An 18,033-nucleotide genomic window follows, 5' to 3' on the forward strand; every position below is an offset into this window, starting at 1 on the left:
CACTGCGTACTAGAGTACTTCAAGTGTTCAGCTCTAGGACAGGAAACTGAGACAGTAAATTGTGTCTGTAGCCTTTATGTTCTCTCTTACTTGTGGGAAGTCCATCCTTCAGTTGAAGCCAGCTTACCACCCTAAGCAAATTACCCATCATCCTTTATAATATTATAGCCATAGACAACTTCTCCCCTCAGTTTATTATAAAAAGGACCTCCTTTGTACAGGTTCTGGCTAGATTATGAATTCAAGTACTTCTGCTTACTTAACAGTGTGTCTCAAACTTGTAGCTTAAAGACACTTTGGCTCTAAAACTATTTGAACTGGTTTCTTTGACCTAAAACATGCTGAGGAAAAATCGGCTTGCTTGGGTTGAGGAAAGTGATTGCGAAAAATTACCTTCAGAAATGCAACTTGATTCAAGAAGTTTTGCAAGTATAGCAAGTATAGCAAGTGTATGTTTTGCAAGTATACAAAGTATGTATTTGCAAATGTGAAAGGACTTGTTAAATTGGTAGCAAGGAATACAGAGTCCTGTTGCCACTTTTCTGAGGCAGTTAGCTTTGCACAGGATAAAAAACAGATCAAGAAAACTTGATAGGCAGATTGTTGTGAAGGAGGAAATCTGACAGCCAAGTTTTATGTGAGCTGGATACACAAAGTGAAAAAAGTGTCAACATGTTGGAATTCCATAAAAAGATACTGATCCTCAACTGGTTAAGTGACCCATTTTTCCTATCTTTATTTAAATGGTGCAGATTTATAGATGAATAAACCTTTTGTGGTGGGTTAACCCAGACCAGTTGGTGGACCTATTGACCCTCCTCCCAGCAGACTAAGAAGAGAAAACAGAATGAGAAAATTCATGGGTTGAGACAGGGACATTACTTACATGTACCCACAGCAAATGAAACAAACTGGCTGTGGGAAAGTTAATTTATTACCAATTAAAATTAAAAGTTGGTAATTGAACACTTTCCCAACCTTCCCTTCCTTCCTGGACTTCCAGTGGTGTGGAAGAACGGGGGATGGTCTGTTGAGGGTCAGGTCAGGGTCAGTCTGTAACATTTCCTTTCTGCTTCTTTCCACTCCTCACTATTGCCCTGCTCCAGCACTCCCACATGGGGTCCACTCCATGGGATAGTCTCTCATAAACAGCTTCAAAGTTGATCCTCCTCTTGCTGGGGTGGTCTTTCAGGAAGAGACTGTTCCAGCGTGGATCCCCTGGGGGCGACAGTTCTTGCCAGAAACTTGCTCTCGCGTGGGCTCTTTTGGGCTGCAGCTTCCTTCAGGGCTGCCTAGTGCGGGTGCTCCAAGGCTGCCTCTCTGGGTATCTGCTCCACAGTGGGTTGCAGGTGGAGAGCCTGCTTCCCCATTGTCTAAAAGAATTGAGCTGCTGAGCAGTACCGCAGCAGTAAGAGGCAAGGGTGTTGTGTCATTTACGAGTTTACTTGCACAGAGCCACAGGCTGCAGGCAATCTCTGTTGCAGTTCGTGGTATACCTCCTCCTGCTCTTCCTTTATAGGCCTGGCTGCCTGCAGGACTCTCCTTCACTCATCTCCCACAGCATTTTTTAACCCTTGTTAAATACGTTACAGAGAGGAGGCAGCAGCTTGGCTGACAGGCTTCCCTGTGTCTGTTGGAAGTGGCTCTGTCTGACACAGCTCCCCTTGCCACCCAAACCCACTACATCTCTTTTCACAGCAGCAGAGGGATGTAACTCCAAAGATGCACTAAAGTAAGGTAAAGGTTTGATTCCTTCATCCTGTAAAAAAGAAGCTGCAGGAGTATAAAACACAATCTTTCATCAGGTGGTTTGAGAGCTTTGTCTCTCTAAGATGGCCTACCTGAATGGCTTGAAGTCAGAAATTGTTATTTTTCACAGGAGTAACTTCAAGTAAAGTTGAATACATTTTTCTTTTAATTACAAGTATAACAGCGGTGAAATCAAAATACAAAATTAGCACATAAGATTTGCATAGAGATAATTACTACTAAAGAAGTACAAACTTCTAAAATTTCACAACTAAAAAGATTTACCTGCTAAACAACAGTAGCACAGTAGTAAGATATGAATATTAAGAATGTTAATATATCAGTTAATGTATCTTTTACTTGCACAGATCCAAAACTGAACAGCAGAACGCTGACCAGGATGGGCTTGGCTTACATCATTACCACAGAACCACAGAAAAATAGTAACTTGAAGCACAGTTTTTATTTCTTTTAACATAGATTAAGCAGGTTTCTTTATCATAAAAAAAGCTTTAAGTATTATCCCCTTAAAACAATAATGAATTTTGACGTCAGGTCACAACAGGCTTTGTAGGTATGATAGACATTATCTGTAACCAGTAGCTACAATGCAGAATAAGCTTAATGCTGGGACTCAGACTGAGTTCCTTTCCTCTAACTTCAGTCTCAGTTTCAACTCTTAAAATGAAGTTCAAGTTGCATACATTAATAGCTCCAGCTTTCCACGTAATACTCGCAATTATTGCACTTGTACTGGTTGTACTGGCTTAGTAAAGCCATTCTAAAGCAACAGTTTAATATCTGTACATTTTAAAGCACTTGATCTTATCTACAAAGGAAATAAAGATGATAAAACCACAATTCATTTAAAACTTAATTGTGAATAGTCTTAATTTTCAGAGTTTAAATGGATGTGGATTTAGTAACTACACTGGAAAAGCAACAGATGCTGTAACTACCCTACGATAACTAGTTTGGTCCATGTCAGTAATCAAGTGATGTTATAAAAAATAAACTAGTTTATCATGTATAAAATGAGTAATGTTGCATTTTTGTTCAGATTGCACAGTACAAACAAGCTAATATCTAAATTAATACTGTTACAGGTAGTTATTACATAGGGACAGCAGCTAGAAAAAAATAAGTACCTCAAAGCAACAGACTTCTGCAGCCAGGTTTTCATAACATTGTATGAAAGTTAAATATGTCTTAGTTAGAAGTATGCATATTATAAAATGTTTGAAAAATGTTTAAGTATGAGCTGTTAAACTAGTTTTCCATTGCAAGAGTATATGATGATTATTTACATTTTAAAAATCCATTTATCAGAAAAGAATTTACAATGAAATAAATAACCTTCAGCAGTCCCTTAACCCAACTATAAGATCTGTTAAGTGGCAGTAAAAAACAGGTAAGCCACCTTGTGTCAGTGTTAGGTCAGTAAAGTATGCCTCATCCAGAAAGAAGTGCAACTCTGCTTTAACTTTACTAGTCATCTAGAAACATGCAAATACATATAGGTACCTCCAAATATGGTACAGTCTTGAGTATTTGTACAAGATTATTCACAAAAACATACAATATATTTTACAGTCCTTTAATACAAAATACCAGTATCAAACCAATCCGAACTGCATTGATCAGACATTTACTAGGCAGGCAAGCTGCAAAGAAAAGTTTTTATATTTAATCCCCTCTTCGCCTTTTAAACTCAAGCAAGTTATAAGTAGTTTCTTCAGAACTTGTTGGTGGTGTAAAGGTACTGATGAACATTGGCTGAATCTGTCTCCATTTGTTCACTGTCTGTCCAACACAAATTATCAAAATGTAAAGCTGCAGTCTGGTGATTGCATCAAAAAAGAGTCATGTCTCCTTTTGAAATTATTAGATGAAACTGGTGTTTAGTTATCCCCACTAAGAATTTCAAAGATTGAAATATTAAAAAAACAAAAAAAACAAAATTAAAAAAAAAGAGTTCAAATCCAAGACACAGAAGCAGATCTAAGAGCTGGTTTGCTTCCTTTCACACCTGATGCTTGGGAAGTTGTTCACCTTCCATTTAAGACACAACACAGTCATAACTGCTTTCTTGGAATGAATCTTCATCCTCTGTCTTAGCCTTGTCCTCTTCATGTCTGCTTGCACTGCTGCTGCCAGCATCGCTCTGAGGATTAGTGCCATGGCTAGATGAATTCCTGCTTTCCTCAGCTCTTGGGTTCACTTGTTCGGGAACCTTAGAAGGATTCACTGGCTGAAACGCTTCAGGTTGTACTTGCTCTTCTACTATTTCATTTAGTTTCTGGATCTGTGGTTTGATGATACTTAGAAATGGCTTGTACCCAGGGCTAGGAAAAGAATGGGACAGAACACCACGAGTGGATTAAAATTAGTACTTCTGTCAGGTGGCTGAAAAGCAGAAATGTTTTTAAATAAAGAGAAAAAGGCAACCTTAATGAAACAATAAAAGTTGGAAAGGTTGTTGCCTTGGGTTTGTTTTATTTTGGTTTGTGTTTTGGTTTTTTTCCCAGTTTGATTACAAGTCTCTGAAGTGAGGTTTCAGCTAAAGTGACGGTAATAACTCAAAGTTACTTTTTAGGTAACAAACTACCTACAGCTTAAATGAATGTGCAGCTGGAAAGCAAGGCTTACCAATCTGTAGAAGCCCACTTGTCAACAGCATCCAGGCCAGTCTTGATATTCTGATAGACTTCTCCATCAATATCAGAGGACTGCATGATACTGAAAACCTGGTTGATAACTGAAGATTCTCTGAGAATAAGGCCTATGACAACACACCAATCCAGACATCCTGCTTCCATGAAGATATGTAGCAAGTACCTATATGGAAAAAAGGCTGTTTATTTTTCAACTCCCGAGATAAAAATTGCAGTGTGATTGTGTATTCTTTCTCCAAATGCTGCATGCCAGCAATTCTCAGTCTCAGAGGCACACGTCATGACTTACCGCAGCTGCACCTGTGACTTGTGTGGCCCTTTACTGGCCAGCTCTAGAGAGAGCTGCTCAAGCTCTGACTGAGTTAAACTTAGACTGGAGAAGTTTTCATCCACCATTGTCCAGTCTCCATCCACCATAGAACTTGTTTCAGTCAGGTCCGTTGCTGAACCAATGCTGCATTCATCACCTATCAAAAACACTCAGAAACATAAGGGAAAAAAGAAACTACTCACTTTAGTAAGACTCAGAATTTCTTAACTACTTCCTATAAAAACTGACCAACAGTAATGCTTTATGGTGTATCACAGTTACTTCAGTCATACTGTCCGTCCCGCTTCAGCATTCTTCTTGTCACACTGGATGGTAGAACTACTGTTGCAGGAATGCAATAGTTGTTCTATCCAGTAAAAATAATTCAAGAGAATTATTATCAGTAAGGAATCCTCGGTATGTGTTGGCAATCATCATAAAACCACCAGTACAGCATCTTGCATACTATAGTCCTAGAATGAAGTCTAGAAAGGATTACAGTTTGTCTAAACTTCTGCTTACTAAACTTCTAATTTTGTTAAAATGAAGTTTCAATATTAAATTATTTTCTTCACACAAAACCATGCAGATTTTGAATGCTTTGTAATGTAACTATTTACCCACACAAATTAAAAAAATAAGTAAAAACACAAAGAGCACATGCACTAACAGTATTTTAAAAGGAACAGTAACATCCAAGCTAAAACCATTACAGTGGTGAGTCACAAAGTCAAAAAGTTACTTGATTATCTTCTTGCCCATGAATACCAGTGCTGGATTAGTAATTTGTGAAATAATTATTTGAATTCAGCTTGCAGTGCTTTAAAGGCTATTAATTTAGTTTCTTTATAAATAAGTTACTTCAAAATGTGTAGCAAAGTCCATTGAACACAAAGGTCTTCATCCAGCTCAGAAAAAATCCCCAATATACTTGTTTATAGAAAGAACAGTAGTGGCAGACAGCAGTAAAATCAGTGCAATGAAAAGAGACTCATTTTGATGTAGTATCCAGATTTTTAAAAAACACAAGAAACAGAAGTGAAAATAAAAGGAGACCATACCCAAACAGACAGAGAGGCTCTCCAAATGCTCTGAATCTCAGAGGAGGCTCTATGGTCTTAAATTAAGAGATCTACTTAGATCTTTGCCCTAACAGAATGGAAATCATGATTTAGATACTGTTGAAAATGTTGCTCTATGCTCAAGGACAAGAGGATGTACAAAAAAATTTAAAAATAAATTTTAAAAAAGACTAGAATGGTCTGACAAACTTTCCCTATCTCTTTTTGTGTTCAGAAAAAATACATACAAAGTACAATTTCTCTTCCTATTTTAGTAAGCTGATCATACATTGCAGCTTTTAGAAAGCTATTTAAATAAAGCCATAGGAAAAAAATACAACTATATTTCCTCAGCTTCCTCATTAAGTAATATCTAATATATTTCTTAAGAAATCCAAAAGCACAAAGTTCATGCAATTAGAGCTGTCCCAACCCCTGCAAGAGGCTGATCCATGCAAGAGACAAAGAAATAAAAACCCACAACATAGGACAGTCTTCCTAGCCAGACTGAAAAAATACTGAACGTCAAGTTATCACCACAGACAGAAACTTCAGCAAATACCTATTTCATATTCTGCTTCATATACTTAGAGATGTACAACATGGGCATTAACCTTCTGTTGTAAAAAATTCAGTTCACTTTTCAGTAAGCCCTTTCTTTTGTTTTTCCTGAGTTTTTCTTACTAGCAGTTGAGAAGCAACAATACAGCAGGGACAAGCAAATATCAAAATATAAGCAAACACTTGACATTTTTCCAATGAGCAGACAAAAGGAAGAGTGACTAACCTTTACTTAGCAAAGGAGAAAGGAATGCATCTTGCATGTGTGGCCCATGGGATGAAACAGTGTCAATCTCTCTCTGAGAAGAGCTGATAGTACCGAGCCAGCTGCGACTGCGAGGTGTGTTTGAAACCCCTGTGTCCATTTCCATGTTTACAAAGGTGTCTGCAGACTGAGATTTTAGTAGTTGTTCCCCCACAGCTAAAGAAATCAAAACATACCAAGGAAAAATCATATAAGTATCCAAAAGGAAATTTAGAGTGTTCTCTCCAGGCATTTCATGAAGCTAAAACTTGCATCTAAGTCAATATTCAAGGGAGCAATGAAATACAAGGGAATGCAAGTTTAGGCATTTCAGGAATTTCTGATCAGCTTTTTACATGATCACTGGCATAAAAGAAGTATGATGTAATAAGGTTAGCATCAACAGAAGCAAATAATGATGCTGCTACTAAAAAGAGGATTTGGCAGCCAATGTCAGCCTTGCCATATGGAGATAAGGTAGCAAGTGTCAACTTTGCAAAAAGGAGATAATTTACTGAACTCAGAGCTCAGTAACATAAAGGAGGTTTACAGCAGTCTTCAAAGTTCTTACCAGGTAACAAAGTAAATTTCAAACTTTAAGAATGTTACTATTTAATTTTTAAAAAGTTAATCAAAAGCTCATCTAGAGACTACAAAAAAATATTGATTTTAGTAATTTTTGGCAGCAGAAATGACACTGGAGTAATATCCATATTCAGTTCAACATCTGCACTCATGTCAATTTCAGTGCACCTGAGAAAGCAGGAGATCTCAACAGAAATGGTAATCACACAAGAGATAATGTCTATGCTAAACAGAATCTCTTCAAAAAATACACTCTCTGTGAGAAAGCCATGCAGGTGGCAAGCCTCAGCCTGCTCTTATCTTGGCTGAACAGAAGTAGAACAGAATGAGATTCACAGATGTAGCACTGCAGGAGAGAAATCTAGTTCATATCAAACTCAGATGTTACTGTACCTGTCTTGTACTTTCCATTCTTGAAAGGTGAATTAATAGATGAAGCTGGTATAACTGGAAATGGCCAGAGGAAATCCTTGTGTAGCTTTTTCAAAGCACACACAAAATCCTCCACACGGGCAGCTCTGGCTCGCTCCTTGCACAACCAGCCGATCAGCTCAAAGCCCAGCTGTGCAGCAAAGCAGCCAAGGTCTTTCAGCTTGATTTCCTCCAGCAGACGCCGAGCATGCCGCCAGAGCATCATGTCAATGTACATGTTCTCAGCACAGTCACTGTCTTTACTCCACCTACACAAACAGCCAAGTCAACACTGATAAAGCTGAGTCACAAAGGCTGTTGGCCACAACTGCAGAACACTGAATGACCAGCAGAAGAAGCAGTAGAAGGGGAGCTTTCTATCTAACAGCAGAAGCAGTTTCCATCATTCCTTGCTGTTTGTATTCTCTAAAAGATCCCAATGCCTCAACAGGTAGATGTAATAAAGGATTTAAGTTACAACAGCAGCAGTATTTATAGAGCATAAAACTATTAGCAATACAGAAAAAAGTAAAGAGACATAAAAGGCAGATGACGCTGCGAAGTTTAGACAAATAGTCAAGTATTGGCCTAGAACCCTTCCTCATCAAAACCTTTAAGGTAGAACTCTCTAGTAAAAATTACTAATTCAGAATTTATTCTAGGATTGTTTTAAAAATTAGGATGGGGAAAAACACCAAAGCAAAGATAATAATGAATTTCAGTTCAATACTACTTCTGAACTGTAATAACTATCAATATCAAGTCCGTATAAAGCAGCTTTAGAGGGGTTCACCCTAAGGCATAAAAGTTTCTATGTGTAGCTTGTGAACACACTGCTGGATCAAGAGGTGCATAGTAGCAGAGTGGTACACTGTGATGCTGTGAACTATAAGCTGTTCAAAATTTATTTTTCAGCAAAACTGATCCTTTAAATATGAGACATGTGATCTCACTAGCTACTTAAATTACTACACATGTAATGTGTACCACATCCAGTGGTTTCAGTCTTTTGGTCAGCAATAGCTGTATGAGCATGCCTGTGTATACAAACACATATACATATATTTACATCTGTGAGAATATATTATCCCAAGAATGTTATGAGACACAAACAATACAAAAGTTGCGAAACTATAAATGTAAAAGATATAGAAGGAGATTATAACAAATACCTAATTTATTCCTATAACTTAAATTGGTAAGAAAGTTAGTCCTGTACCTAATAAAGTGGGGAAGGAGAAGACATTACCTTTTTCCAGATGGGCCAGAGGGCATACTCAGTGTTTTTGTCAAATTAAATTTGCTATGGAGATTCTCTGCTGATTGGGACAAACTAATGCTGCGATGCCTGAAGAATTCAAAGCCACCACTTGAACTAGGTTCCTAAAACAAAAAAACAAAACATATATTCAAAGAACCAAACATGATATATAAACGGAAGATTAATCATACAAGGCTTGATGGACAATATTTACTTTTCTCATCACAAACCTGAGTTGTTGGTGTAGCTGGGGGTGTTTCTGTCTCTCCAGAGCCAATGGCTTTAAGGAATCGAATCATATGACGACAGAGATCCCACTTTCCCTGCTCTAAGGCAGTATTAAATAGGAGAGTAGCATGTTGTCTGCTTACTGCTGGAACCTCCATATTCTGCAAGCAACAAAGCATAATTAAGTGATTTACTATATAGAGCATCAGAAATTCTATTAGGTGTAGCCATACTGCTTCACATTCAAGTATACCGAAGATTATAAACAGCAAATTTCATGCTTTAAAACTTGTGTAAACTAACTACTGACACTGTATCATCTTACCACCCTTCATAACTGGACATAGTATTAACAGAAAACTGTTAAATTAAAAACCTTTTGAATTCACACAACTTTGATATGACATTATTTATAAAATACTGCAATGTTAGTAAATACCAGCACTCTTGCAATATATTTGGTACCATTACCTGTAGGATAATAAGGTAAGAGGCAGCTGTGTCCAAGTCCTGGGCCATTAAGCACTCTTCAAATAAGTCCTTCGGGTTTCCAACAGCAGCAAAAAGGTAATTCCACAGGGCATATTCTGTCTTCCTAGCACAATGAACAACTGTCTGCAGGAAGAGGGGGAATTCTGTAATGAACTTTGCCACAGTGGGAAGGAGAGGGTCGGGAATGGGCTCCCGCGAGGTAGCTTCTTCTTCCAGCACTTCATGAAGCATCAGTTCTAGTACATGAGGAAAGTATGGTAATGTGGCACAGGAGTGGGCCAAAAGCAAGGCTTGTTCACCGAGGTTCCTAACCAAGAGCTGGCGTAAAATGTGATGGAGGTAGATCTGAGAGGTTCTCTCAACAATGGAGAAAGGAAAGAGAACCTCCAAGTGTTCTCTAGCACTGCTTTGAGTGTATAAACAGTCATAGAGCACAGTGTCATTAACAGCACCAAGAACCAAGGCATCTTCAAACAAAACTGCCAGTGGGTATATGTTGATGTGGAAAGGCAGCATGATCCGTCTTGATAGAAAGGAATGCGGTTTTCGATGATCTCTGGGAAACAGGGGAAGCCAGACTTTCATACCTGCCCCACCACAGCTAAGCCACAGAGCCTCCAATAAGTGGCGTTTCTGTTTGTTAATCCTGCAAGTAGTCCATACATTTTCAACAGACTGGGCTAGGACAACTGGAGCACAAAAGGGCAGCTATTTAAAATGAAAAAAAAACAAAACAAAAAACCAAACCTTAAAAAAAATCAGTATCCATAATTTCTTTTATTTTTACCCTGTTCTCAATAACTCAATTTTCCGGCTAAGATCTACTTTTTCAAACATGTCATTCTTCTAAGAAGAAGAAAGAAATCTGCTTCTCTCTTATCTGTATCCCAGTATGTGACAAAAGACCACTTAGTACTTATGTTAACTCAAGACATTTCTTTCATTTTTTTAAACTCCTTAATTCTTAGTCAGGAAGCAGAGAGATAAGAATAAAGGTGAAAAATAAAAACCTGCTCTCTGCTTGCTCAGTTAGCCCACAAGTCCAGCCTAGAACTGACAAATCTTTATCTGAACTTTCCACATTTCACTTTCCCAATGTGTTTGTTTCGCACAGAATTGGCTTTCATCAGCCTGGAAGAATTGAAAGTTCAGTAATTGATTTCCATTGTTGTTATTTCTAAGAACTTTATAAATACACTCTGCAAAAAGTTGTAATGTTCCACAAACATATAAAACAGTTCACACTAGAGATCTCCTGTTATTGGTGCATACCAAAGTTTGGGAAATTTTACTCTTAAAATTTGTCTATTTAATTTTAATATAACTAGCAAACACGAGCGAATGTGAATATACTTCCAGCTAAAAATTCAGTGTGTAAGTGTAGATACTGCCATGCTTATAACCCTATTTTCTTCATGTCTGGACCATTCTCTCGCACTTGCTTCTTCCATCACTGACATCTTTCAAGCCATGTGCAATACTCCACATATATTTACTCACATGCTTTCTTTGATTAGGATTATTATCTTTATCTCGTATCTGAGGTCCAGATCGATCCCTTTGCAACATGATGAGCTGTCCTGCTAAGTTAAGCATAATACTTTCAGCTTCACAAGCCTACAGACAGAAAGAAAATTATGCAAATTATTTAACCTTTCTGAATGATAATTTTACTAATTTTAATAACCACAATAAAAACCCAGGAAAAAAAAGTGTAAATTATGTGCCACTTTACAGAGATGACTGACAACTTAATTCAATATAGAAGGACTAAGAAAAATCAAGAACCAGTTCTTGTGCATAGGATTAAGTACTGGAAGGTTTCTTATTCACCAGATTCATTCCATGTGTTTAATATGGACTTTTTCCAACTATATATTTTAAAATGGCAATTCACCAGTATTCTAAGAAAAATAAAGCTCTGTATTCTTATCAACATCATCACAATATGACTGCCAGTATCTGACTGCAAAGACTACACAACCCAAGAGCTGAGCCAAGAGTTGAGCCACACTTGTAGAGCACTTTGAACTTTTACTTAGCTGCAGTTAGAGAAAAACTGTTTTAGTAAGGCATGTCAAGAAAGCAAAGTATTCTGCTCAGTTAACCCTACTGTTTGCAACCCTGACAACAAAAATCCAAGTTGTCTTTGCATACGCTTTCAATGCTCTGACTAAATTTTGAAGTTAAGACATGAACCTTAACATCTTAAATCATTGTTTGGCTGTTGGAGAATTGACAGAGTGCCTTACAGGGGCATATGCCATCTTCTCATTTTTTTCTATTTATTCTTTCACTAATGGACATGTTGTAGTGAGAAAGGTAATTCCTAATGCCATGGATTGCTCTGGTTTTTTAACTTTTAATACATGACAGAGCAACATATCCTTGACAGAGTTAAATGTAATTTGTTCACCAAGATTTGGTCCCAACTTTGCAAAGGGAAGGTATGAAATAAAAATCTAAACTCTTACTTCTCCTTCCACCCCCTCACCCCCAATTCCCATATAAATTGTCTATATAATGAACATCAAAAAAAAACACATTCTGGATTTTACCTTATGGAAGGACCACTGATTTATGATTGCTTTATCAACAAGGTAACCTTTACGGAGTAAGCTAACAAAGTCAGGCACCAACTCTACCAAATTTTGAGACCTGTTACCTGCTGAGGCATCTTCAAGGTGATGCCAGTCTCTGTTCTCACTGACGTCAATGTAACAGACACTACAAGAAAAGGATGAGGAATGTACCGAGACATGGACACTTCTTGAAGAATTTGGATACTGGCAGTAGGATTAAGACTGAAAAGAAAATGACTACATTTAGAAACTTTACAACAGTACTTAACATGAAATAACTACCTTGAAGTAAACCTAATAAAAATAAGCAACTTAGCAAACAGTTTACAGAACAAGTAACATTCCTTTAATCAGGAATCAGTAGAAATGCCTACGTGTCTACTCTATATAAAGCTACTAAACAAACCTAAACTGGATTAAGTATACTGATACTTTGGGAAATACAGCTATGAGTGGGTGAAGACAATATCAGATACTTCAGAATATGACTCTATTGATCCTTTAATGAGACAGTTCCCAGGTTTGGATTCTGTTAGGAGCTTTTTTTAAAAGCATTGAAAATATTTTTCTCTGAAGTTTGTAAACAACTTGATTTTTTCTATCATAAAAAGGTCCCTTCTTGCTATAAAGAAGATACCATAACTGTAAGAACAATCACCTACTTAGGCACTTTAAAAAAACCCCTACCTCTGAATCTTTATCTCCTCCTTAGATTCACTAATCTTAACTATCTGAGAGTATCTAGCATATCTTACATTGCTACTTCTTTTGCACTAAAATAATTCCTCACCATCACACCAAGACCAAAACTTTTATCTCTTTATCTTTGCAAGCCTGCTGCCACCTTCCCTTCACTAATTACTGCTCCTAATTTTAGAAACATGTTTTTATTTTAAAATATTCAAATATGTGGGTGTCTTTTAGCGCCTTCTTCTGCTATTCATATTCCGTTTTCAAGCTCCTGTAATTTAGGAACATATTTGTTCAGACAGCTGGAAATGTGCATAGATCAGTCACTACCTTTCTCCACACATAATGTGCCTAGCAGCACATATGCAAGTGACAACACTCTGGAACTTGTGCATACAGATAACACGTTACCATTGTATTTTAAAAATCTGACTTCACCACTTATCAAACACTTTCGTATTACTGCAAGAATTTACTCAGACTGAGAGCAGATCCACTGGTACCTTACTGCAAAAGCAGTACAGTATATAGTGAAATAGTGATATAGTCATATAGTATATGTCAAATAGTGACACTCACCCATCAGACCTCCTCTCAATACTGTAAAGGCAAATGGAACAATCTGCTCTGAACAGTATCACAATGTCCCGGAAGACACTCAGCAGTAACGTGTTTGCTTGCACTTTGGTGATGTGAGCAAATGCATTGTCAAGGTTAGATGTTCGCAGGTAGATTCTCAGCTGCAAGGAAAAAGAGTAGTCTGAACACAGGTTATGCTTGCCAACAACCTAATAGTAATTCCACTACAGTTATTTTCCTTGTTGTGGAACGGCTGTCAAGAATTTCTACCAAGACATATTACTGATCGAGTATTTTATCTGTTGCATTTTATCATTACATCTGAAGTCGTTAAAGCACAGCACAATCTGAAGTACAGTACAACAATCATAAGGAAGGAATTTCACTCACCAGTTTTAAAAAGCAGAGTAACTACAACTCCTCTGCCCATATAGCTTAAAAGCTAGCAAAAGTGTCCCAAAACACTGTAAACAGGTATATCAGAACACACTTCATGCCAACATGCAAAAATGTCACAAAGTTTTCAGAACAATGAGTAGATCTACGGCCAGCAGAAAACAGTTTTTAATAGCAACAACAAAATTTTTCTGCAAAGCATTACTTAGATATTCATGTATAAACTGTGTATATGACCAAAACCCACCAAAGTTTAGAGTGTATAAACATATTTATAATACCACAATACTTTTCATATTTATAATCCTACTGTCATACAAATCAGGTATTCTAATTATTGTATGTTTACTTTGAAGAAAAGTATCTCACCTCTTCCTGGTGATCATTTAAATTATAACATGCAAGAACAATGAAGTCATTCCACCATGCTAAGCCACCTGTTACCATCATAGTTTGCTCCTGGAAAGAAAAAAGCAAGCAGATGACATATAGGTATGTACTTCTGTATACTTACACACACAAGACATGTACATTATACGGGTAATGTCTAAAAGCCATGCATGATAACTATAAGGTTTACTCATAGTGGCCAGACTATGTGTATGAAGTTTTTAATGTTTAAAAAACCCGAAGTACTAAAGAGTAGTATACGAAGGACAAACCTCATCCTACAAAAGATGGTTCCACAGTTCTTTATGCTATTGGCATCCCTGAACTCTCTCAAATGTATTTCTAGCCAGAATTTGCAAGCTTTACATTCAAAGCCACGTCACACAAACTCTCAGATAAGACAAATGGAATTAAGTATCTGACTATATCCACTCAAATTTTGAATACTCTGCTAACACTCAGACACAAATTAGTGTGTCAAAACCGCAAGATCTGTGTTTCAGACATTATATGAGAAACACATGTAAAACCAGCATCCCTAATCCCAAGTGTGCCTACAGGCTGTTTATTTGAAAACCGTACTCTTTAATTTTCTCCAAGTCCCACATCCCAACAAATAAAATCCTCCCTGTGCACCAGAATAAAATTCCATAACCCTTCACCTGGGTAATATTTCCAAACAGCTTCCATTTTTTGGTGAGTAAAGAATAATGTGCAAAACCAAACTTGCCAACAACAGCTACATTCTGTCCAAGCTTGTCAATAGCTGAAAACTGTAAAAAAGAAAAAAAAGTTAGAAGAACCTCAGAAGAGAACTTATTTAAACAATATATCCTATCCAAATAAGGCACCACAAGGCAATATAGTATCAGACTCAAAACATGTAAAGTATCTTCATGTTTCATACTTTACTAACACAGTTTTCTTTCTGTAATGTCAAGTAATGATTTAATTTTCAGAGTTCACCCAATCCTAATGGACAATTATAACTCTCCAATACCTCCAAATAAGCATGAACATATTCTTAAAATAACTCACCCGTATAGGCCAGTTGCTCTCTAGATATGTACTATGAATCTAAACAAAAAAGAGAGAAAACCAAAATCACATGACTATACCAACTACAATTAAAGTACTGATTAACTGTAACATCCTAAAGGGACTTGGACAATGTCAGTGTTGTTTTTTTTTTCAAAACACTGTCATAATGGTATTCAATGTTGGATAATTTTGTTTTTAAATACAATTACTGGCCCCACACCAAAAGTAACTGATGCCTAAATGTTACCCTGTTTTTAATGCACAAAATAGCAAAATGAATTAACAACATACACCAGCTAATACTGTATTACTGACTAATAGCCACCATTTGCTCATCTCTCCTCCCAGCTACTTCCCTCTCCAAGAGAATCTTTTACAGGAACATAAAAGTTTTGATAAATACAGTCTTCAGGCAGGACTTTCAGTATAGGAATGAAATTTCTAAACCTGTCATAAAATATACACCAGCATATCAAAAAGCCTTCTTATGAGAGAACTTGACTGGAACATGTCACATCAAATCTCAATGCTGGATTCTCCACATCACACGGGATGATACAAACCCAGCTTCAAATTCCAGTGTCTGATCTGACACTAAGGTAGGTACTCTTGAGACCCAGACACTGTCCTTTTTCATAGATATTTTCCTCCCCACCATAATTCTAATTGTTTCAACTTTACAGAACAAAGACCACTCTCTTCTCCACCAGTTTCAGAAGACAGAAGAGCTACCGGAACAGCTAAAGCAGAAATTCAACAGTATCTGAAACCTGTCTTACATGCCTAGAATCAAATAGTTTTTAATACTACTGATTCATGTGCTGTGTGAAGAACAAAACACTGGAGACCTTTCAGAAACAACTAAAAGAGTGCCACCAATTCAAGCATGTAAGAACACACGTTAGAAACATGGACTAAAATATTTATATTTTTCTTTATATTACAGGGAAAATAAAAGTCCCATTACTACCATCAATTTCTTCTTTGAAAGCTTGATATTGTGAAGTTTTAGTTACATGCTTAAATAGATGCCATTTTTTCTGCTTGAAAATACAGCTGGAGTCTGAAGGCTGTATTCATCAGGTGAGTATGTTTTAAAGCATTTTGCATAAACAACAAAACAAACACCTAAAAGATTTCTTGTGTGTTGCAGTTATTCTCCCTTTCAAAGTACAGAAAAGTAATTAACTACTCCTTCCTGAAGTCATAAGACCTTTAAGACTGTTTTTATTGGCCAGGCAGCAAACACATAGCCACAAGGCTGATAGGACCAATGTTCCTTTACCTTTTGCCAATGAGAAAAAGCTGTACCACAGGAAACCCCCAGAGATAATAAAAAGGCAATGAACTCATACCAGAGGGAAAAGGTATTTCAGAGAGTGAGGAGATCAGCTGCATATTCTACTCCTACAAACTCTTACAAGTACAAAGCACATATGGGCAGCCAGGACCAATTACCTGTACAACATGCCAATGCCGGTGTCCTAGTAAAGTGCTTAAACCCTGAGAATCTAAACTGCCATCTGAAAATGGGCCTCTTTCCCTGCTGTGGTTATGTTCAGAGTGTGCTGAAGTATTTCTGGGACTCTGAGTCTGTGCTGCATCTCCACAGTTCAAATATAAGCGATCTTCTCCTTGAAGGAGGACTTGCTCCTGGTTACTCTGTATTAAAACCAAACCAAAAGAAAAGAAAAAAAGCAACTTTGAATTCCATATACAGAAGAAAAAGGAAAACACGTGATCAATGTATTAAAAGATTCTAAGTAAACAACATGAAAAACAAGTGTTGAGGCAGTTCTTAGTTTTTGTATTACTATGTACTAACAGGTTTTATGTTACAATATTGCTTAGCAGTATTTTCACAGTACCATTTTAAAGGCCCTATGACAAAAAAGAAAGACAACTGTAATGGCTGCAGAACAGACTTAAAATCTGAAAGGACAACTCAGAGGTCACATAAAATCGGAACTATGATCTAAAATAAGGATGTATTTATCAACAAAAAAACTCACCATACAAGGATTAACAGTGAGTGCACTCTTGATGAACTGAAACTGCAGAATACCAAACTGTTGGGCTTCATTATTTGCATTTCTTTCAGGTTTCATGTTTGAAGAAGAATTCCCATCAATAACCCAGAGATGATACCCTTCTGATCCCCAGGTCTGAAGGAAAAAGAGTAACAATAATAAAATCCCCAACCCAACACTACATACATATATATAAATGTAACACTATATATTATCATAAAACAAGAACTACAGAAACTTATTGTAGCTGATCTTATGATGATACACATAAGCCTGGAAAAAATCCACACATTTTATTCTTCTAAAACGTATCATTATAGGAATAAAACAGTAAAATTTACAAGGTACAGTAAGAATCTTGCTTGATTTCCTGTCTTATGTAAAAAATGATAAAATTAAGTGTAACTATGCAAAGACACCCACATAAGTAAGGAAGACTGTTTAATTCACAGTTTAGGGCAACAAACAAAAATTCCATAGAGCCAGGTATGAAACAATCCTGATTTCCAAAACTACACTGGCTGTTGTTCATCAAATTCAATGATATCAGAATTGCAGTCTTTGAAATTTTTTAAAAGGTACTGTCATTGCACATACGTACCTCCACTTGGGATGCATGTTTAGAGTTGTCAATCTTCACAGCAATTATGTCATGACAAATAAACCAAATTGTTTTAGAAACACTGCACAAAATTCACCATGGTTTGTAAGAGGCCTTGTAGAATGTGTTTGAAATTTGTTCTAATTT

At 36.9% G+C, this 18,033-nt stretch overlaps 1 protein-coding gene across 9 annotated transcripts in view; it reads right to left on the bottom strand.

Moving 5' to 3' along the window:
- Positions 1-1,892: 1,892 nt before the first annotated feature.
- RIC1 (RIC1 partner of RAB6A GEF complex) overlaps positions 1,893-18,033 on the bottom strand; it is a 48,093-nt gene continuing 31,952 nt past the window's right edge. For 5 of the 9 annotated variants that reach the window (XM_023943576.2, XM_086867872.1, XM_023943575.2 and 2 more), the window contains 16 exons: positions 17,268-17,420; positions 16,714-16,917; positions 15,253-15,291; positions 14,877-14,987; positions 14,194-14,283; positions 13,429-13,589; positions 12,243-12,381; positions 11,078-11,194; positions 9,557-10,285; positions 9,088-9,246; positions 8,846-8,979; positions 7,579-7,865; positions 6,583-6,777; positions 4,714-4,891; positions 4,399-4,587; positions 1,893-4,094 (listed from right to left, as the gene is read on the bottom strand). In XM_023943576.2, coding sequence (XP_023799344.1) covers positions 3,809-4,094; positions 4,399-4,587; positions 4,714-4,891; positions 6,583-6,777; positions 7,579-7,865; positions 8,846-8,979; positions 9,088-9,246; positions 9,557-10,285; positions 11,078-11,194; positions 12,243-12,381; positions 13,429-13,589; positions 14,194-14,283; positions 14,877-14,987; positions 15,253-15,291; positions 16,714-16,917; positions 17,268-17,420 — 3,171 coding nt within the window. In that variant the 3' untranslated portion in view covers positions 1,893-3,808. Of the gene's footprint in view, positions 4,095-4,398; positions 4,588-4,713; positions 4,930-6,582; positions 6,778-7,578; positions 7,866-8,845; positions 8,980-9,087; positions 9,247-9,556; positions 10,286-11,077; positions 11,195-12,242; positions 12,382-13,428; positions 13,590-14,193; positions 14,284-14,876; positions 14,988-15,252; positions 15,292-16,713; positions 16,918-17,267; positions 17,421-18,033 lie in introns of all 9 variants that reach the window. The other 4 variants (XR_015280369.1, XR_015280370.1, XM_086867873.1 and 1 more) reach the window with 2 other exon arrangements.

The sequence above is a fragment of the Cyanistes caeruleus genome, chromosome Z, assembly GCF_971803275.1.
Source record: "Cyanistes caeruleus chromosome Z, bCyaCae1.hap1.1, whole genome shotgun sequence".
In the NCBI taxonomy this organism is placed as follows: domain Eukaryota; kingdom Metazoa; phylum Chordata; class Aves; order Passeriformes; family Paridae; genus Cyanistes; species Cyanistes caeruleus.